The following is a 21,915-nucleotide window of genomic DNA, read 5'->3' on the forward strand; positions in this document are numbered from 1 at the left end:
TTTTCGGTAAAGCCATGTAAGACTCTAGTTCTAGATTAGCATTTCAGGGCCCTGCTTCCTTTCTCACTGCCTATGTGATTCACATTGGCCATTTGGGTCCTGCCTAGATGTCTTCATTTTCCCAATTTAGCTAATTGACTTATATCCATCTAAGCTGATCTAAGTAGCTCATTAAACTCATCTGGGCTGCAGAAGTTGAGAAGGAAAACGACCTCTGACCTACTTACTCTGAGGCTTTTCTACAGTGCACAATAATGGAAATTATATTAATATACCTGTGTTACCCATTTTCTGTATGTTTTTTTGTTTTTGAGATGGAGTTTTGCTCTTGTTGCCCAGGCTAGAGTGCAATGGTGCCACCTCAGCTGACTGCAACCTCTGCCTCCCGGGTACAAGCAATTCTCCTACCTCAGCCTCCCAAGTAGCTGGGATTACCATCACCCACCACCACACCTGGCTAATTTTTTGTGTTTTTACTAGAGATGGGGTTTCACCATGTTGGCCAGGCTGGTCTGGAACTCTTGACCACAGGTGATCCACCTGCCTCAGTCTCCCCAAGTGCTGGGATTACAGGTGTGAGCCACCGCACCCAGCCTTTCTGTGTATATGTTTATCTAGCCACCAATTATCATATCTATATGTGTAAAAAAGACCACCAAAGAAGAGGTCAGAGGTGATTTTTATTTTCTATTCAGGCCAAGTAAATCCAATCAGCCATTAGCTCAGTGAAGATTTATCAAATCCAAGTCACACACCAAATCACGTTATGCTAAATGTGAAAATGTCCTCATTACTGGCACAAAGGTGTTTTAAATTCAGTCTAATCAAAACAGCTCATGGGGTTCTGTCCATCCAGCTAGGACCCTTCAGACATACCAGTGGGCCTAACCTTTTTCACAAGGAGCTCTGGCCTGGTAAGAATCACCTTTGGTGCTGCAGTGCAGTGTCACTATCACGTATTTGAAATGCAGCCAGGTAACATGTACCATTGTATTTGCTTTCAGTATCACAGTCTATCTTCTAATAAGAAACCTAGGCTTCCGGCTGGGTGTGGTGGCTCACGCCTGTAATCCCAGCACTTTGAGGCGCTGAAGTGGGTGGATCACTTGAGGTCAGGAGTTCGAGACCACCCTGGCATGGTGAAACGCCATCTCTACTAAAAATATTAAAATTAGCTGGGCATGGTGGCGTGTGCCTGTAATCCCAGGTACTAGGGAGGCTGAGGCAGGAGTATTGCTTAAACCCGGGAGGCGGAGGTTGCAGTGAGCTGAGATGATGCCACTGCACTCCAGCCTGCGTGACAGGAGTGAAATTCCATCTCAAAAATAAAAAAGGATTATTATTATTTTTTCTGTGCTGGGTTATTTTACTTAGCGAAATACCTTTCAGATTCACATTGTTGCAAATAACAAGACTTTATTATTATTATTATTATTATTATTTTTGTTTGAGATGGAGTCTTGCTCTGCCACCCAGGCTGGAGTGCAGTGGCTGAATCTCAGCTCACTGCAAGCTCCGCCTCCCGGGTTTACGCCATTCTCCTGCCTCAGCCTCCCGAGTAGCTGGGATTACAGGCGCCCGCCTCGTCGCCCCGCTAGTTTTTTTTGTATTTTTAAGTAGAGACAGGGTTTCACCGTATTAGCCAGGATGGTCTCGATCTCCTGACCTCGTGATCCGCCCGTCTCGGCCTCCCAAAGTGCTGGGATTACAGGCTTGAGCCACCGCGCCCGGCCCCAAGACTTTATTATTTTTAAGGGCTGAATAGCATTTGTGTACCTGTACCACATTTTCTTTCTCCATTCACCTACTGATGTACACTCAGGTTGATTCCATACCTTAGCTGTTGTAATTCACTTCCTTCCATTTGTTTTGTTTTGTTTGAGATGGAGTCTCGTTCTGTCGCCCAAGCTGGAGTGCAGTGGCATGGTCTTGGCTCAGCAACCTCTGCCTCCCAGGTTCAAGTGATTCTCATGTCTCAGCCTCCTGGGTTCAAGCAATTCTCCTGCCTCAGCCTCCCGAGTAGCTGGGATTACAGGCACGCACCACCACGCCCAGGTAATTTTGCATTTTTAGTAGACATGGGGTTTCTCCATGTTGGTAAGGCTGATCTCCAACTCCCGACCTCAGGGGATCCACCTGCCTCAGCCTCTCAAAGTGCTGAATTACAGGCTTAAGCTACCGTGCCTGGCCAAAAGCCTAGGTTTCTTTCTATGTAAAATGTAAAAAAAATTTAAACTCATAGAAGCAGAGTGCAATAATGAAAAAAAAAAAATCCCCTATGGGTTTTTTTTTGTCTGATTAAGAGAGCTTCTTCAAGATTGTATTTTCTTCCATATTCTGCATCCTCCTGTTTTTCAGCCAATGGATGAAAAAAGATACAGAGAAAACACATTTGCTTTTATCCCTTTCACTTTCACTCAATATTAGTCAATATGGATACAGCTGAGAATAGCAGTTTTCTGGCAGGACAGCCACTTCTCAGTAACAAACAACAAAATGAAAATAAAGTGCCCATCTGTCATAAAAAGCTAATGGATTTTAAGAAAAATAAATATATGCATCAGTAATTCTTGTGGTAAAGATTCATCTTGTTGATTTCTATTGAGCTCCCATAATATTTGATCAAAAGCTTGCAAATATACAGCAAAAAAGGAATATTATCCTAAATCAGAATATTGTTATGGCTGTTTTGTCAATGCAAGTCAGTATCCAATATATAGAATAGTTATTTTGTCAATATAAGTAAAAATATGACCTCATACTAATAGTCTCACCTATAGTTGTAATCAAATGCTATTTTTAAAAATTTTATTTAAGTAATCCCGGCACTTTGGGAGGCCGAGGTGGGCGGATTACGAGGTCAAGAGATCGAGACCATCCTTGCCAACATGGTGAAAGCCCGTCTCTAATAAAAATATAAAAATTAGCTGAGCATGGTGGCACATGCCTGTAGTCCCAGCTACTAAGGAGGCTGAGGTAGGAGAATCACTTGATCCCGGGAGCTGAGATCACGCCACTGCACTCCAGCCTCGGGACAGAGCAAGACTCCATCTCCAAAAAAAAAAAAAAAAAGTCTGTTTGCAGGCAGACCAGATGTTCAAATAAAACTATATAATAAAAATTTACTAATAAGTTTTCAGGACTCAGAAATGTATGAATTCTATTTATAGTTCTTTTTTTTTTTTTAAATAGTCTCGCTGTTGCCCAAGTTGGAGTGCAGCGGCATGATATCAGCTCAGTGCACCCTCCACCTCTGGGGTTCAAGTGATTCTCTCCTCCCTCAGCCTCCAGGTGTGCGCCACCATGTCTGGCTAATTTTCGTATTTTTAGCAGAGATGGGTGTTGGGGTTCAATCAGGCTGGTGGGAAAAATATTAAAAACAGAGTAATAGTCAAAAGCTCTCTTAAAGGCCTGAGTTTGTATAGCTTCAGATTGCTTGGCTGAAGGCAGCCAGGGTGCAGAGCCAGAAAGAGTAGGGTGCAAGTACAAAGGAACATGGGAAGTTTATTTTACTAATCTGTTAGTTATGTGGGTTTAAGACTAAGTTTTGTGCTGCCACGGGTACTTTACTGCCTCCTACTTGGGGTTCGGAGGAGCTTAATACCTGCAAATGGTGTTGGAGGAGCTTAATACCTGCAAATGGTGTTTGCTTTAGGCCTGGGAAACTGGCCTTTAATCTTTACCCTCTAGTGGTGTTTACGCACAACTTTTGTTAATTAGTCTTACTGAATAAATGCGAACCTCCCTATCTGATCAGAGCCAAGTTGCAACTGTTTACAGAACTCACTTTGGAGCCTGTAAGCTGCTTGGATCCTCAGCTGGACTGGCAGAGTGGAATATGAAAGCGCTGCCTCAGGATGGGGTTTCACCATGTTGGCCAGGCTGGTCTTGAACTCCTGACCTCAGGCAATCCACCTGCCTTGGCCTCCCAAAGTGCTGGGATTACAGGCGTGAGCCACTGTACCTGGCCCTATTTTATTTTTCTGTATAATTTTTATTATGACCATAAAAATAAACCTGTAGTCAATAACAATTTGTACATTTTAAAATAACTAAAAAGGTATAATTACACTGTAATTCAAAGGATAAATGCTAGAGGTGATGGATACCTTATTTACCCTAATGTAATTACTACATATTGTATGCCTGAATCAAAATATGCCATATAAGGCATAAATATATATACATACTATATACCCACAAATACTAATAATAAATTTCAATAAGAAAAAATAAAAACTTAAACTATGGGAACAATATTCTTCAACTCATCTGCAGTTGAAAGTCACTGGCAAAGTGACGACTAGAGATGTTATTCCACTATGCACGAAATAGTATATTGTTACCACCTTTTAAGTACACCCTTGATTAAGGTGGGATAGGTTAAAGTTAGTGGCATAATATTGCTTCATTAAACGCACAATAGTCTTAACATGGCAAAAAAAAAGTTCACACATAATCTAACAATTTTCATATGTACTGCATTCTATTACATAAAAGTACAATTAATAAAATAATATTCTCATTTAATACTTTTAACTATAATTTTTCTCACTATAATGTAGAAAACTATTACTCTGAACCCCCACATTATTATCTGTATTAATAAAGTAATTCATTATAATTTTTGAAAAAAAGTTTTAAAATGGTCTGCCAACATGTTAATGTAGGTTAGGCCATCCAAAAGACAAAGTGTCAACATTAAGTCATGGGCTAGGATTATACAAATGGGAACCCCCACCTTTTACATTACTTAATATAAGTTAACTACAAAGAGCCTCTCCACTGACATTTTCATCAGACACCTTACATTTTAATGTCCTTACTCTTTTATAGAAAAGGTCATAATACCCAATAAAAAAAGAATCTGTAGCATCTCTAATGCAGCAATAATTGATCACATGCTTTCACATGTGAATGCAATAGGAATAAAATAACAGCATAAAGAAATTTGAAAGCTGTATTACATCATTATTCACTTTTCAAAAATTTTTTTCGAGGAAACAAGTACAAAACTTTCAATGTAATTACAATGCTTCAGAAAATCTCCTTTTAGAGTTATATACAAAAACAGTTTTAGTTGTGGATTTTTATACTCAATACTGATTTAGTGTAATGTCTGAAGTGTCAGTGCCTTAGTTATTCTAGTGTAAAATCAATTTTGAATTAAATATTTTTTCATATTTACTGCATCTGCAAAAATATTTTAGTATAAACTCTGGTGTTTTCTAAGCTATACATTTTGAAAAAAAAGTCTTTATAAATTCATTGTATTTGCAGGACTCTTCTCCAATATAAATTCCATGATGAACAAAGCTGGAGCAACTGCTTCAGGGTTTTCCTCTAGTACAAATGTGTGCAATAAGATCTGTGATACAAGTAAAGGTACTACAAACCCCCTTTATATTTGTAATGGATGATTTCAGAATATTCTTCTTTAAAGGCTTGTATTTTCCGAAAGATTTTTTGACAGTAATTGCACTTTTAATGCTTTTATTAACTGTGAATCTTCTGTTGAGTAAGATGTGAGTAGGCATTAATGGCTTTTCAATATTCTTTATATCTGTACAATTTTTCTCAAGGATAAAAGCTTTCCTGTGAAATAAGGTGTAAACACTCATTAAAAGTTTTGCCATATTCTTCACACTTCTAGGATTTTTGGTAGCATTCTCACATTTCATACATTTCTAAGGTTTCACACTAATATGTTTTTCTGTATACAAAAGTTGGAGGTGGTAAGCACTGTTGCATCCTTCAGGTTTGTAGACTTCCTCTTCAGCATGAATTATCGCCATGTCTCTTAAGAATTAAGAACTTGTGGCTGGGCGTTGTGGCTCATGCCTGTAATCCCAACACTTTAGGAGGCTGATGTGGGTGGACCACCTGAGGTCAGGAGTTTGAGACCAGTCTGGCAAACACGGCAAAACCCCATCTCTACTAAAAATACCAACATAAGCTGGGCGTGGTGCTGGGCACCTGTAACCCCAGCTACTCGGCAGGCTGAGGCAGGAGAATGGCTTGAACCCAGGAGGCAGAAGTTGCCATGAGCCAAGATCGTGCCATTGCACTCCAGCCTGGGTGACAAGAGTGAAACTCAAACTTGCAGCGTTTCTGTCCAGTATAAATTATGTGTAATAAGGGTTGAGAACTTCCTTAAAAAGCTTTGTAACATTCTTTATATTTGTAAGGTTTATGTTCCATATAAATTCTCATAGTCAGAGTCGAGGGCTGGTTAAAGGCTTTCCCACATTCATCACATTCATAGGGTTTCTCTCCAGTATGAATTATCTTATGCTTATTAAGGGTTGAGGAACATTTAAAAGATTTTCCACATTCTTTGCTATGTAGGGTTTCTAATATGAATTTTCTTATGTTTATTAAGGGCTGAGGACCAGTTAAAAGCTTTGCCACATTTTTCACATTTGTAAGGTTTCTCTCCAGTATGAATTATCTTATGTTCAGTTAGAGTTGAGAATGCAGTAAAGGCTTTGCCACATTCTTCACACTTATAGGGTTTCTCTCCAGTATGAGCTCTCCTATGTTTAGAGAGGCTTGAGTACCAAGTAAAGGTTTTGCCACATTCATCACATTTGTAGGGTACATCTCCAGTATGAATTCTCTTATGTTTAGTAAGGTTTGAGGAACGGTTAAAAGCTTTGCCACATTCCTCACATTTGTAGGGTTTCTCCCCAGTATGAATTATCTCATGTTTAGTAAGGGTTGAGGATGAAATAAAGGCTTTGCCACATTTATCACACTTGTATGGTTTCTCTCCAGTATGAATTTTCTTATGTGAAAAAAGGGTTGCGGGGTGGTTAAAAGCTTTGCCACATTCTCTACATCTGTAGGGTTTCTCTCCAGTATGAATTATCTTATGTGTAGTAAGGTTACAGGACTGCTTATAGGCTTTGCCACATTCTTCACATTTGTAGGGCTTCTCTCCAGTATGACTTTTCTTATGTGTAGTAAGGTGTGAGGACTGCTTATAGGCTCTACCACATTCTTCACATTTGTAGCGTTTCTCTCCAGTATCAATTTTCTTATATGTAGTATGGGTTGAAGACTGGTTAAAAGCTTTCCCATATTCTATACATTTAAAAGGTTTTTTTCCAGTATCTCTTATCTTATGTCTGTTTGAATTTGAAAATTTAGGCAAGAATTTCACATATTCATCACAATGAAATATTTTTCTCTGGGTGGTTGTCAAACATTGTTTAAGTCCATTATAACCTCTTTTGTGTACCGGACACTCATCTACACTTTCACAGCTTTTTTTTAACTGTAAATTGTCATGTCCACATTTTTCATATCTTCTTAGTATCACTTTTTGGAAAGAATCTTTTATGCTCTGCTCTGACCAAACGTCTTGGGCAAAATGAGAACACATAACTGAAAGAAAAAATAAAAACACATTACTTCAATTGCTAGACTCAGATAAATATACTTACAAATCTAATCTATAAAATTATACAGGCCGGGCGCGGTGGCTCAAGCCTGTAATCCTAGCACTTTGGGAGGCCGAGACGGGCGGATCACAAGGTCAGGAGATCGAGACCACCCTGGCTAATACGGTGAAACCCCGTCTCTACTAAAGAATACAAAAACTAGCCGGGCGACGAGGCGGGCGCCTGTAGTCCCAGCTACTTGGGAGGCTGAGGCAGGAGAATGGCATGAACCTGGGAGGCGGAGCTTGCAGTGAGCTGAGATCCGGCCACCGCACTCCAGCCTGGGCGACAGAGCCAGACTCCGTCTCAAAAAAAAAAAAAAAAAAAAAAAAAAAAAAAAAAATTATACAAACTACATAAGGAAGATGACATAGCAAAATACCACAAGCTGTAATTTCTTTATAACTGTAACAAAAACATACTGACCAAAATACATTTGTAAAAAATTTATAAATGAGTTAAGTGTGTGAAGGACCCCACAATGCAAAGAGCCACATGGAAGAAAAGGAAAAGTCTATTACTTATACCCAACACAGCTCTTCCTGCTCTCCAGTATAACATTGTGCCTTTAAAAGTAAATTGCGGGCTGGGCACAGTAGCTCATATATGTGATGCCAGCACTTCGGGAGGCCGAGGCAGGTGGATCATGAGGTCAACAGTTCAAGACTAGCCTGGCCAAGATGGTGAAACCCCATCTCTACAAAAATACAAAAAAATTAGCCAGGCATGGTAACAGGTACTTGTAATCCAGTTACTTTGGAGGCTGAGGAAGGAGAACTGCTTGAACTGGAGGCAGAGATTGTAGTGAGCCAAGATCATGACATTGTACTCTAGCCTAGGTAACAGAGTAAGACTCTGTCTCACACATGCACCCAAAAATGTAAATTGCCAACTCCTGGTTCCTTTTTTAAAAAACAAGAAAAATATTGGCACATACATCTTTATTTCTGGCTTCTAGGGGCTTTCTTAGATACTGGTTAATGTCTCCTCCCATGACATGAAATGGTAATATACATTGGAATGACACTTTGAGTCTAAAGGTAAATGTTACAGAAGCAGAGAAACTGCAGTATCCCAAACTCGGAATGGGTGAAGCAAGTGATTACTGATTATTAAGAAGAAATATGAATAAGCCGATTTAACAACACAAAATTTTAGACAAGACACATCTTAAAAACATGTTTGAGAAATTCCCAGAATCTCTAGCCAAGACAATTGATTTTAGACTATGCCAGGACAGAGTTACATTATAAAGATCGTAACAGGTAGCTTTTTGTTAATGTCCAAATCTCAAAGATTACCATGTATACAAAATATTAGGGCGATATGGCCCCATCAAAAAAATTATAATATTTTCAAACACAACAATAAAAAGTGTATAATTTTTTTTTTTTTTTTTTTTTTTTTTTTTTTGAGGCAGAGTCTCACTCTGTCGCCGGGGCTGGAGTGCAGTGGCCGGATCTCAGCTCACTGCAAGCTCCGCCTCCCGGGTTTACGCCATTCTCCTGCCTCAGCCTCCCGAGTAGCTGGGACTACAGGCGCCCGCCACTTCGCCCGGCTAGTTTTTGTATTTTTAGTAGAGACGGGGTTTCACCGTGTTAGCCAGGATGGTCTCGATCTCCTGACCTCATGATCCGCCCGTCTCGGCCTCCCGAAGTGCTGGGATTACAGGCTTGAGCCACCGCGCCCGGCCTAAAAGTGTATAATTTTTAAAATTCCAAATAAATTGAACAGGCCAGGTTTGGTGGTCTTGGCATTTGCCTATAATCCCAGTTACTTGGGAGGCTGACAAAAGAGAATTGCTTGAACCCGGGAAGGGAAGCAGTGAGCAGAGATTGTGCCACTGCCAGCCTGGGCAACACAGCAAGAATCTGTCTCAAAAATAAAATTAAAAAGGCCAGGCGCGGCGGCTCACACCTGTAATCCCAGCACTTTGAGAAGCAGAGGTAGGCAGATCATTTAAGGTCAGGAGTTCAAGATCAGCCTGGCCAACGTGGTGAAACCCTGTCTCTACTAAAAATAAAAAAAATTAGCGGCCGGGCTCGGTGGCTCAAGCCTGTAATCCTAGCACTTTGGGAGGCTGAGACGGGCGGATCACGAGGTCAGGAGATCGAGACCATCCTGGCTAACCCAGTGAAACCCCGTCTCTACTAAAAAATACAAAAAAAAAAAAACTAGCCGGGCGAGGTGGCGGCGCCTGTAGTCCCAGCTACTCAGGAGGCTGAGGCAGGAGAATGGCGTAAACCCGGGAGGCGGAGCTTGCAGTGAGCTGAGATCCGGCCACTGCACTCCAGCCTGGGAGACAGAGCCAGACTCTGTCTCAAAAAAAAAAAAAAAAAAAAAAAAAAAAAAAAAAAAAAAAAATTAGCTAGGCGTGCTGGCAGGTGTGTGTAATCCCAGCTACTCGGGGGGCTGAGGCAGGAGAATCGCTTGAGCCTGGGAGGCAGAGGTTGCAGTGAGCTGAGATCACAGCTCTGCACTCCTGGACGAGACTCTGTCTCAGGAAAAATAAAATAAATGAAATAAAATAAATTGAACAATATTCATGAAGTGAAATAGGAACACAGACAATTACTGAAGATCAGAAAAATGACGATAACACCAAAAAATATTAAAATAGAAAACAAATTGTGGAAGTAAAAACCACAAAAACTAAGTGAAAAATTTCTTAAAAGAAAGAAAAAATGGTGTAAATATGAAAAAGCTGAAAAGATGAACTAGGATACACCCAAACATATATTTATAACAAACACATATATAAACAAAATTTCAAAAATCACAGATAAGAATTTTGGGAGCTACAAGATAAAAATGATGGCCATTTATAAGCACAGTCTTATGAGATAACCAATAAATTTATCAAAAAAATGTTTGCAGGTCAAAAGGAAACTGTGATATTGTTATTAAAGTTATAATAATAATAAAAAAAGCTGTTAAGTGGGAATAGTACCATCAGCAAAATTGTACCACCAAATAAAAAGAAGTCCTTCCAAAATAACCAAATCCTGAGAAAGTATATTGGCACTGCATATGCCCTACATATCAAGGATGCTGAAAGGAGTTTTTTTCCACAGAAAATAACATAATGCAAGAAAACAACACATCATATGAAAATATGTAAGTTTCTGGAAAAGATATGCACATACATAAAAATGGAATTTCTTAACATTATCATAATGGTACAGAAAACATTTTTAATTCTCTAAAATTTAAAAGATAAAAGTATAGAAATTAACATCTGTTAATGAATAGACAACATAAAGATATAATTAGTAAAATCAGTAACAAAGTTGAAGGCAGATGTAAGAATGAGGAATTTTTGTATGCAACTGAAGTTAATTTTTTACCACATTAAAATATATTGTTGGATCTTTTAGAGGTTTTAGGTAATCCCCCAAGGTACTAAGAAAATATCTGTATAAATACACAAAAAAAAGTAAGAAAAAAACTTAAAGCATGTCAGTACAAAAATCAAAAAAAATTTAAAAAAGAGAAAATGAGACAGAAAGATACAAGAATCAGGCCGGGCGCGGTGGCTCAAGCCTGTAATCCCAGCACTTTGGGAGGCCGAGACGGGCGGATCACGAGGTCAGGAGATCGAGACCATCCTGGCTAACACGGTGAAACCCCGTCTCTACTAAAAAAATACAAAAAACTAGCCGGGCGACGAGGCGGGCGCCTGTAGTCCCAACTACTCGGGAGGCTGAGACAGGAGAATGGCGTGAACCCGGGAGGCGGAGCTTGCAGTGAGCTGAGAGCCGGCCACTGCACTCCAGCCTTGGTGGCAGAGCAAGACTCCGTCTCAAAAAAAAAAAAAAAAAAAAAAAAAAAAAAAGAAAGATACAAGAATCAAAACAATTATTTTATTAACTAAGTTTTTCTCTTTCAGAAAACTATTTAAATATATATAATTATCTTTCTGATTGGGAGACATACTTTTAATAAAGAGGTTCATTAAAAAACTTTAAAAATCAAGATTCAACTTGCCTTTTTACAAGAGTCACTTGAGATCTAATGACAAGAAAAGACTGAAAGTGGCAAGACAGAAGTAGAAATTTCATGTAAATATTAACAAAATGAGAGCAGAAGAGGTCAAAATAATATTACACAAGCTACATGTTAAGTCAAAAAGTGTCATATTTTATAAAATGTACTTTAAGTCAAAACTTCAAAAGATAAAGAAGGACATTAAACAATACATAGATTAATTCACTGGGAACCTATGGCAAATTTTTTTTGTTTTTGAGATGGAGTCTCGCTCTGTCACCCAGGCTGGAGTGCAGTGGTGCGATCTCGGCTCACTGCAAACTCCGCCTCCTGGGTTCATGCTGTTCTCCTGCCTCAGCCTCCCAAGTAGCTGGGACTACAGGCACCTGCCACCACGCCCGGCTAATTTTTTGTATTTTTTAGTAGAGATGGAGTTTCACCGTGTTAGTCAGGATGGTCTTGATCTCCTGACCTTGTGATCTGCCTGCCTCGGCCTCCCAAAGTGCTGGGATTACAGGTGTGAGCCACTGCGCCAGGCTGTGACAAATTTGTTTATCCATGTGTGTATTTTTGTGTGTGTGTTTCAAATTGGGGTTTCAAATATATGAAGCAAATACTAACAAAGCTGAATAAACAGAGAGAGAGCAATATAATTATAGTAGGATATTTCAATACCCCACTTTCTGTAATAATAATAAAACAAGACAGTATATTAGTAAGGGAACAGAAGACTAGAAGGCAGTAAAAAACAATTATTTCTATTGAAGGTACAGAGAATACTCCTCAACAATTATCAGGATACACAGCCTTCTCAATAGCTCATACAACATTCCTCTTTACAGACCACCTGTTAGGTCAAAAACAAAGTCTTAACACATTTTTAAAACTGAAATTTCATAGTTACTTTCTATGACAAAAATGGAATTAGAGTATAAGACAATAATATAAATAATTGATAAATTTACTAATGTATAGAAATGATTCAACACACTCTTGAGCATGCACTTGTTCAAATAACTGGGCTGGATGCTGTGGCTCACTCCTTTAGGAGGCTGAGGCGGGTTAATTTAACTCCATTTCAAAAACAATCAAAAAGGAAATAATATTGTGAGGATGTCTATACCGCTCAATTTAATCTATAGATTTAATGGAATTTTTTCAAATTTCTCATTGCATTTTTGAAGAAATAAAAACAGCAAATCCAAAAGAATATGGAATGTAAAGAGGCAATAGAGTACCCAACAATCTTAAAAAAAAAAGTTGGAGGCATTACAATTTCTGATTTCAAAACACATCAAAAAGCTACAGAATTAAAACAATTTGGTATGAGTATAAAGGTGAAAAAGTAGACTAACAAAACAGAACACAGCACATATATCATCTTTCACGTAATTATAGCAGCACTGCTACTGAAAGCCAACAGATAAAAGCAATGCAAATTTCTGTCACCAAATCAGTAGATATAAAAATACTGGCATATCACTCAATTTTCAAAACGCAGAAAATAACAACTATTATGAGAAATATTGATGACATTATGCAAAATAAAATGAGCCAGCCACAAAAAGACAGATTGTATGAGATGTATAAAGCAGTTACACTCTTAGAAACCGGAAAAAGTGGTGCTTTAAAAGTGCCATCAAATGGGAAGAATTGGTAGTTGTTTAATGTATATTGAGATTTAGCTCTGCAACATAAAATATGCTAGTGATATGATGCATAACAATGTCAACATAATATGACTAAACAGTATACATATATATACTTCTTCTTCTTATTTTTTGAGATGGAGTCTCACTCTGCCTCTGAGGCTGGAGTACAGTGGCAAGATCTCAGCTCACTGCAACCTCTGCCCTCCTGGGTTCAAGCAATTCCCCTGCCTCACCCTCCTGAGTAGCTGGGACTACAGGCCATGCGCCACCATGCCCGGTTTTTTGTATTTCAGTAGAGACAGGGTTTCCCCATGTTGGCCAGGATAGTCTTGATCTCCTGACCTCATGATCTGCCTGCCTTGGCCTCCCAAAGTGCTGGGATTACAGGTATGAGCCACTGCACCCGTCCTAGAAATATTTTATTATAAATTTTGTTATGTGTTTTTGACAGATAAGACATTTTGTTATGTGTGTCTCCCACACAAAATAATATAGATTCATAAATAAATAGATTTTGAAATTAGGAGAATTTTTATGACTACTCACCTAGATAGGATTAAAAAACTGTTTCAGGCCAGGAGTGGTGGCTCACACCTGTAATCCCAACACTTTGGGAGGCGGAGGCAGGTGGATCACCTGACGTCAGGAGTTTGAGACCAGCCTGACCAACATGGTAACATCTCTACTAAAAATACAAAATGAGCTGGGTATGGTGGCACGTGCCTGTACTCCCAGCTACTCAGGGGACTGAGGCAGGAGAATCACTTGAAACCGGAAGGTGGAGGTTGCAATAAGCTAAGATTATGCCACTGTACTCCAGCCTGGGCAACAAGAGCAAAACTCCCTTCAAAAAAAAACCAAAAAAAAAAACAAAAAATGGCTGGGTGTGGTGGCTCACACCCATAATCCCAGCACTTTGGGAGGCCAAGGTGGGTGGACTGCTTCAGGTCAGGAGTTCGAGATCAGACTGACAAACAAACACGGTGAAACCTCATCTCTACTAAAAATGCAAAAATTAGCAGGGCATGGCACACCTGTAGTTCCCGCAGTACTCAGAAGGCTGAGGCAGGAGAATCGCTTGAATCCAGGTGGAGGTTGCAGTGAGCCAAAATCATGCCATAGAACTCCAGCCTGGGCGACAGAACGAGAATCCATCTCCAAAAAAAAAAAAAAAAAAAAAAAAAGGATGGGGACGGAGGCTCGAGCCTGTAATCCTAGCACTTTGGGAGGCTGAGACGGATAGATCACCTGAGGTCAAGAGTTTGAGATCAGCATGGCCAACATGGTGAAGCCCCAACTCGACTAAAAATACAAAAATTAGTTGGGTATGGTGGCATATGCCTGTAGTCCCAGCTACTCGGGAGGCTGTGGCAGAAGAATCGCTTGAACCTGGGAGGTGGAGCTTGCAGTGAGCTGAGATCGTGCCATTGCACTCCAGCCTGGGTGACAGAGTGAGACTCTGTCTCAAAAAAAAAAAGGAAACCTACTCTGAAAAAACACAGTAACATGGAACTTCAAAACAACAGTAAGAGAAATGTTTACTCATAAAATCTGGTATGCAACACTGATGTATAATTTAAAAAAACATTGTTAGGCCAGGTGCAGTGGCTCACATCTGTAATCTCAGCACTATGGGACGCCGAGGCGGGCAGATCACCTGAGGTCAGGAGTTCAAGACCAGCCTGACCAACACGGTGAAACCCCATCTCTACAAAAAATACAAAAATTAGCCGGGCATGGTGACACATGCCTGTAATTGCAGCTACTTGGGAGGCTGAGGCATGAGAAATGCTTGAAGGCAGGAGGTGGAGGTTGAGGTGAGCCAAAATCACATGCATCACTGCACTCCAGCCTGGGTGACAGAGCATGACTCTATCTCAAAAAAAAAAAAAAAAAAAAAAAAAAAAAAAAAAAAAAGGTCTACAGGTGTACTCATTAAATGCAGGTATTTTGAATCACTGGCATGCACTGTGTGGCAGTACAATTTCAGAGACTATGCAGTATAATTATACACAGAAGATTCTAATGAGAAATTTTTAATAAATAATGATTTAAAAGAAACTAGTGTTACTTTTTATGTTTTAAATATTCTTACACAAAATGAAACTGCTGTAATCAACTTTAGAAGAAAAGAATAGACTTATATATATATATATATTTTTTTCTTTCTGTCACCCAAGCTGGAGTGCACTGGCCAGATCTCAGCTCACTGCAAGCTCCGCCTCCCGGGTTCACGCCATTCTCCTGCCTCAGCCTCCGGAGTAGCTGGGACTACAGGCGCCCGCCACCTCGCCCGGCTAGTTTTTTGTATTTTTTAGTAGAGACGGGGTTTCACCGTGTTAGCCAGGATGGTCTCGATCTCCTGACCTCGTGATCCACCCGCCTCGGCCTCCCAAAGTGCTGGGATTACAGGCTTGAGCCACCGCGCCCGGCTAATAAATAATGATTTAAAAGAAACTAGTGTTACTTTTTATGTTTTAAATATTCTTACACAAAATGAAACTGCTGTAATCAACTTTAGAAGAAAAGAATAGACATATTGTTAAAAAAAGAAAAAAATATATATTTTGCAGAGTAGGGTTAGACCCTCTGATATGTAAAACAAATATTAGGAAATAAACTATGTCATTATTTAGATATAAGCTGAAGAAAGTAGATGAAAATTCTGTAATTCCTTTTTGCCTGCAGCAAACTTAAATTTATAAGTAACTATTTTAGTAAATATGGAGTGTCTACTAATTATCTAATTTACTTCCGGCCATGCAAATTCTAGCGTATTGTCCTAAACATCTGAATCTAAAATTACAGACAAATTTGAAACAGAAAACAGAAAGTAAAAATGTATAGGGAGAGTGACCTCACCAAGACGAAAAGATTAAAAGTCCCCTATTTTCACATCCCTTTACAGCAAAAAAAGGGTCAGCCATCCCTGACAAGAATGCCTTTATGAGAGAACCAGGCTAATGCCTGGTTACAGGCATTACCAGCTTACACCTGTAATGACAGCTCCATGATACATTAAGGTTGGAGAAATGCTTCAGGCCAGGATTTTGAGACCAGTCTGCATTATGTAGCAAGACCTTATCTCCAAAATAAGTGCCTGTAAGATTTGAGATCCAGAGAGGGAGTTCTGAAACGCTGTTAAAGCTTCAGATTGAGAAGTGTTCTATTCAGAAGGCAGGCCCTCATTCAGGTGGGAAACTACAGGACCCCTGTTCTTGGCTACAGACCAGGATAGGGTTCACTCAGCTTGGTCTGACTGAGAATTCTGAACTTACTCTGAAACTATGTGAAATTCCTCCCAGCCACAGTCTGGCAGAGGTCCTGCCATTCCAGAGACCTGGAGGACGGCACCCATTTACAGCCATGTAGGCAGGCCTGCAGACCTTGGCCTTTACTGTGGTCCCTGAAACAGTTCAGTGACTCAGTTTCAGTTACCTGAGCCACAGTTTATGGCCAGTTCTGCCTATACAGAAACCCACACAGTTACCTGAGGAAATATTCTCTGGTACTCACTGAAAACCATACTCATCGACATCCTGATACAAGGCCCACCATATGCAGACCCGACTGCAAAAACATGCCCTAGTGTCTGCCCTACGGAGCAAAGTCCTGAAGGGTATTCAGTCTGTCCAAAAATAAAATGGGAATTACAACCACCCAAGTCCCTGTAACAAGCCAACTAAAGGTGGACCATAGTGCAGACCCAGCAGCCTTGTGACCAAGCTACAATCCCTCTTCACTACAAATTCAGAGGGCATCTCATCACACTAAGGGCCCAATAAAAGAAGATTTTTTACCTTCTAAAAAAGCAGTTTACAAAAACTTGAAGAGGTGTTTTTCTCCATCAAATTCAGACACCAATACGAAACTATATTGTGTCCATTGTCAATGCTTCTATTTTAATCTAGCACTGGATGTGGCAGAAGAGTTAGTCAAAAAAAAAAAAAAAAAATCCACTGAAATAGAAAAATACGTAAAATGCTGTTTGTAGATCATACAATCTTATATTTAAAAAACCATACACAGTACTTTTACATTTGCTGAGGAATGGTTTACCAACTATACGGTCAATTTTGTCAATTTTGTCTATTCAGGACATAGGCATGGGCAAGGACTTCATGACTACAACACCAAAAGCAATGGCAACAAAAGCCAAAATAGACAAATGAGATCTAAATAAACTAAAGAGCTTCTGCACAGCAAAAGAAACCACCATCAGAGTGAACAGGCAACCTACAGAATGGGAGAAAATTTTTGCCATCTACCCATCTGACATAGGGCTAATATCCAGAATCTACAAAGAACTTAAATTTACAAGAAAAAAAAAATCAAAAAGTAGGCAAAGAATATGAACAGACACTTCTCAAAAGAAGACATTTATGCTGCCAACAGACACATCAAAAAATGTTCATCATCACTGGTCATCAGAGAAATACAAATCAAAACCACAATGAGATACCATCTCACACCAGTTAGAATGGCAATCATTAAAAAGTCAGGAAACAACAGATGCTGGAGAGGATGTGGAGAAATAGGAACGCTTTTACACTGTTGGTGGGAGTGTAAACTAGTTCAACCATTGTGGAAGACAGTGTGGCGATTCCTCAAGGATCTAGAACTAGAAATACCATTTGACCCAGCCATCCCATTACTGGGTATATACCCAAAGGATTATAAGTCATGCTACTATAAAGACACAGGTACACGTATGTTTATGGTGGCACTATTCACAATAGCAAAGACTTGGAACCAACCCAAATGTCCATCAATGACAGACTGGATTAAGAAAATGTGGCATATATACACCATGGAATACTATGCAGCCATAACAAAGGATGAGTTCATGTCCTTTGCAGTGACATGGATGAAGCTGGAAACTGTCATTCGGAGCAAACTATCACAAGGACAGAAAACCAAACACCGCATGTTCTCACTCATAGGTAGGAATTGAACAATGAGAACACTTGGACACGGCCGGGGAACATCACACAATGGGCCCAGCCTGTTGTGGGGTGGCAGGTTGTGGGAGGGATAGCATTAGGTGAAATACCTAACATAAATCATGAGTTAATGGGTGCAGCAAACCAATATGGCACATGTATACCTATGTAACAAACCTGCATGTTGTGCACATGCACCCTAGAACTTAAAGTATAATACAAAAACAAAAACATACATAGTACATTAAAACCTGTCTAAACTAATAAATACACTAATTAAATTAGCAAAATATTAACATAAAAGTATATCTATGGTTTCATAGAGTTTAACTATCTGATAAAATAAAGAAAAACATCTTATTTACTATAGCATTAAATAATAAATTTCTGAAGAAAAAATTAACCAAGGAGGTAATACAAAAAAAAAAAAAAAAAAAATCAGAGAAGATCCAAGTAAATTTTAAAATAGTTTATGTCTATGGATTGAAAGATTAAATATTATTGAAGTGCCATATTATCCAAAGTAATCTATAGACTCAATAAACTTCCTATTAAAATTGCAGTGGTATTTTTTTCACAGCAATGGAAAATACAATTCTAAAATTTACATGAAACTAAAATAAACTTTGAATAGCCAAAGCAATCATGAGGAAAAAGAACAAAGCAGGATATCATACTTAAAATTTCAAGCTATATATTTCAAGACTATATGGTAATAAAAACAAAAATGGACAAAAAAGTGGAACAGAACCTAATACTTTCACACACATTTAAGACCTGATGCAAAAAGAGAACTTAAAAATGTCTTAGTTTCTCAAAATCATGCAGATACTTGTGTGTCCCCAAAACAATGGAAAAGCAGCCAGATTGTGCAGTCTCTTATCTGTCATGAAGAGGACTTTGGCTCTCACTGTGAACTCGAAGGAAGCTCACTGAAAGAAAAGTAGAATCTCTAGAGAATTTAAAAACATAAGACAGATGTCTCTTTGTAAGAGCAAAATTTAAAAAAAATAAAAAATAAAAAAAATTTAAAAAAAAGCTGCCCAGGAACTATTTCCTTGGGAACAGAGCTTCCCATATAACATTTTAAGGACTCGCTTTCTCTTTGACCTTGGGACCTCTTATCCGTGTCGTCTGTTGTATTCATTTTCACTCACACCTACCTGGGGGTTTGGCAATCATCTCATGTCTCTTCATAGTTAAAGGTTTTTTTCCTTGCTCCAGACAGGTGATCAGGTCTGGTTTAGAGACAACAATACCTGTTTTATTAAGAATAAATAACGTGAATCTTGCTCATATTCTCCAATTACAAGCTAGTAATGTGCTCAGCAGAGAGGATGTGATAAAATATTCTAGTAAATTAATACTAAAATACTAAGTTATAACAGAAATTTCTTTCTTTTTTTTTTTTTTTTTAAAGATGGAGTTTCGCTCTTGTTGCCCAGGCTGGAGTACAATGGCTCGATCTTGGCTCACCACAACCTCCACCTCCCGGGTTCAAGCGTTCTCCTGCCTCAGCCTCCTGAGTAGCTGGGATTACAGGAGCTTGCCACCATGCCTGGCTAATTTTTTGTATTTTTAGTACAGACAGGGTTTCACCATATTGGTCAGGCTGGTCTCGAACTCCTGACCTCAGGTGATCCACCTGCCCGGCCTCCCAAAGTGCTGGGATTATAGGCGTGAGCCACCACGCCTGGCCTATAACAGAAATTTCTAAATATTTAGAAAATACTTTCAATTTGTAGGTTTCTTAATTTTACTACCTGGTACTACTAAAATCAAAAATTGGTGGTGGCAATTAGATTTTCAGGTGGGGGCAACAATATTTTACGCCACTAAATTTTTGGAATTACCACTAATTTGGAGTGAAGAATAAAGCTTAACTCAGGAATGTGGAAAGTTTGGATTAAGATTAAACATCTTGAAGAAATTCTTTTCTAAATGAACAAACTCTGAAGATTTTTCTGGAAAAGGGGTATCTGAAACTCTTATATGCAAATAAATTACTAAAAAAATTATACAAAAAAGAGAAATAAAACCTTAGGGTATATTATTAATTATGTACTCAAGTTATCCTCACCAAGGAAGACCAGGTTTCTGTAGTTCTCTAACATCACGTCCCTATATAAATTCCGCTGTGCAGTGTCCAGGCAATGCCACTCCTCCAGTGAGAATTCTATGGCCACATCTCTAAATTGTAATGGTCCCTGAAAAACACACATACACATATTTTTACCAAGTGGCCATGGGCGGAATTTTTGACTTAAGGTGAAATGAGAGAGTAAAGAGAAGTGGTTCTGACTTATAGGACTAGAATTATCCAATAAAATGTTTTCAACACAGAAATATTCTCTAATGTATTCTCTAACTCTGAGAAAAAAGAGCAGCACAAGATCCACATCAGTTCATATATTTTTCTAGATAATAAAGTATAAAATTAAGGCCATGAACACGAACATGTACATTTTTGAGTGCTATATTTACATCATACGGAATGAGTTGTGAATATTTTTCAGATAGAAATGCTGAGTTAGAAGGCACCTCTCAAATTTTAATATGTACAATAAGCTGAAGACCTTGTTATGCAGGGTTTTTTTTTTCCCAGAAGATCTGAAATAAAGTCGTTCTTATTTACTTATTTATTTATAGATGGAGTTTCACTCTTGTTGCCCAGGCTGGAGTGCAATGGTGCCATCTTAGCTCACCAGACTCTGCTTCCCGGGTTCAAGCAATTCTCCTGCCTGAACCTCCCGAGTGCTGGGATTACAGTCATGCACCACCACGCCCCGCTAATTGTTTGTTTCGTATTTTTAGTAGAGATGGGGTTTCTCCATGTTGGTCAGGCTGCTCTTGAACTCCCGACCTCAGGTGATCCGCTGCTTCAGCCTCCCAAAGTGCTGGGATTACAGGCATGAGCCACTGCAGCCGGCCAATTTTTTGAATTTCTAACACACCAGTAATGTGAATGTTTTTGGCCCAAGAGGGATATTTTTTCAAACATTTACTAAGTGGAAGAGCCTGTGTTTTTCCCATATTTTCTAGCCTATAAACAAAGAGCCCTCATTTATCAAAGAAAAATATGTAGGAAAAAAATAAGAAAGGACAGCTGCCAGATTAAATATGATGGTTTATGCACATATGATGGTTTATGCACATCAGCTGCATAAAGCTACTTAATAATAAAGAGAAAAATAACTCTATAGTGAAAAAAATCTGTCAGACAGCTACTTAACCAAGTGAATCATTAACCATTAACTGCCCTAGGACAGATTTTTATGTTGTGCTAATGCTCACAGAAGAACACAGCATCGCTGTTGAAATATTCCCCCCCAAAAAGAAAATTATAGTCTGAATTTAACCATAAAGAAACATCAGTTTTAGGCCTGGCGTGATGGCTCACACTTGTAATCCCAACACTTTGGGAGGCACGAGGTGGGCGGATCACGAGGTCACGAGTTCGGGACCAGCCTAACGGGGTGAAACCCTGTCTCTACTAAAAATACAAAAATTAAGCAGGTGTGGTGGCGAGCGCCTGTAGTCCCAGCTACTTGGGAGGCTGAGGCAAGAGAATGGCGTGAACCTGGGAGGCGGGGCTTGCAGTGAGCCAGAGATTGTGCCACTGCACGGCAGCCTGGGTGATAGAGTGAGACTCTGTCTCAAAAGAAAAAAAAAAAGAAAAAGAAAGAAACATCAGTTTTATGCAGCACCCTAGAGAGCAGGTATCTCCTAATAATTGTTTTCAGAACTTTCTGGGTAATAAATGCCATCCCATTTTAATACGCATTTTCTTAATCCTGTTCCGCATAGAGCTAATGGAACACACAGATGGAGCCTCAACATTACATGTTCTACATCTTTACTAAGGACCAGAGTTTTTCCCCAATAGAA

At 39.2% G+C, this 21,915-nt stretch overlaps 1 protein-coding gene across 1 annotated transcript in view; it reads right to left on the minus strand.

Moving 5' to 3' along the window:
• Positions 1 to 5,995: 5,995 nt before the first annotated feature.
• The window catches only part of LOC104680668 (zinc finger protein 506), a 30,923-nt gene continuing 15,003 nt past the window's right edge, over positions 5,996 to 21,915 (minus strand). Inside the window, exons 2-4 of the mRNA XM_030934959.1 lie at positions 20,108 to 20,234; positions 19,191 to 19,286; positions 5,996 to 7,389 (exon numbers count right to left, since the gene is read on the minus strand). Coding sequence (XP_030790819.1) covers positions 6,341 to 7,389; positions 19,191 to 19,286; positions 20,108 to 20,234 — 1,272 coding nt within the window. The 3' untranslated portion in view covers positions 5,996 to 6,340. The remainder of the gene's footprint in view (positions 7,390 to 19,190; positions 19,287 to 20,107; positions 20,235 to 21,915) is intronic.

This window comes from Rhinopithecus roxellana, chromosome 8, assembly GCF_007565055.1.
Source record: "Rhinopithecus roxellana isolate Shanxi Qingling chromosome 8, ASM756505v1, whole genome shotgun sequence".
In the NCBI taxonomy this organism is placed as follows: Eukaryota; Metazoa; Chordata; class Mammalia; order Primates; family Cercopithecidae; genus Rhinopithecus; species Rhinopithecus roxellana.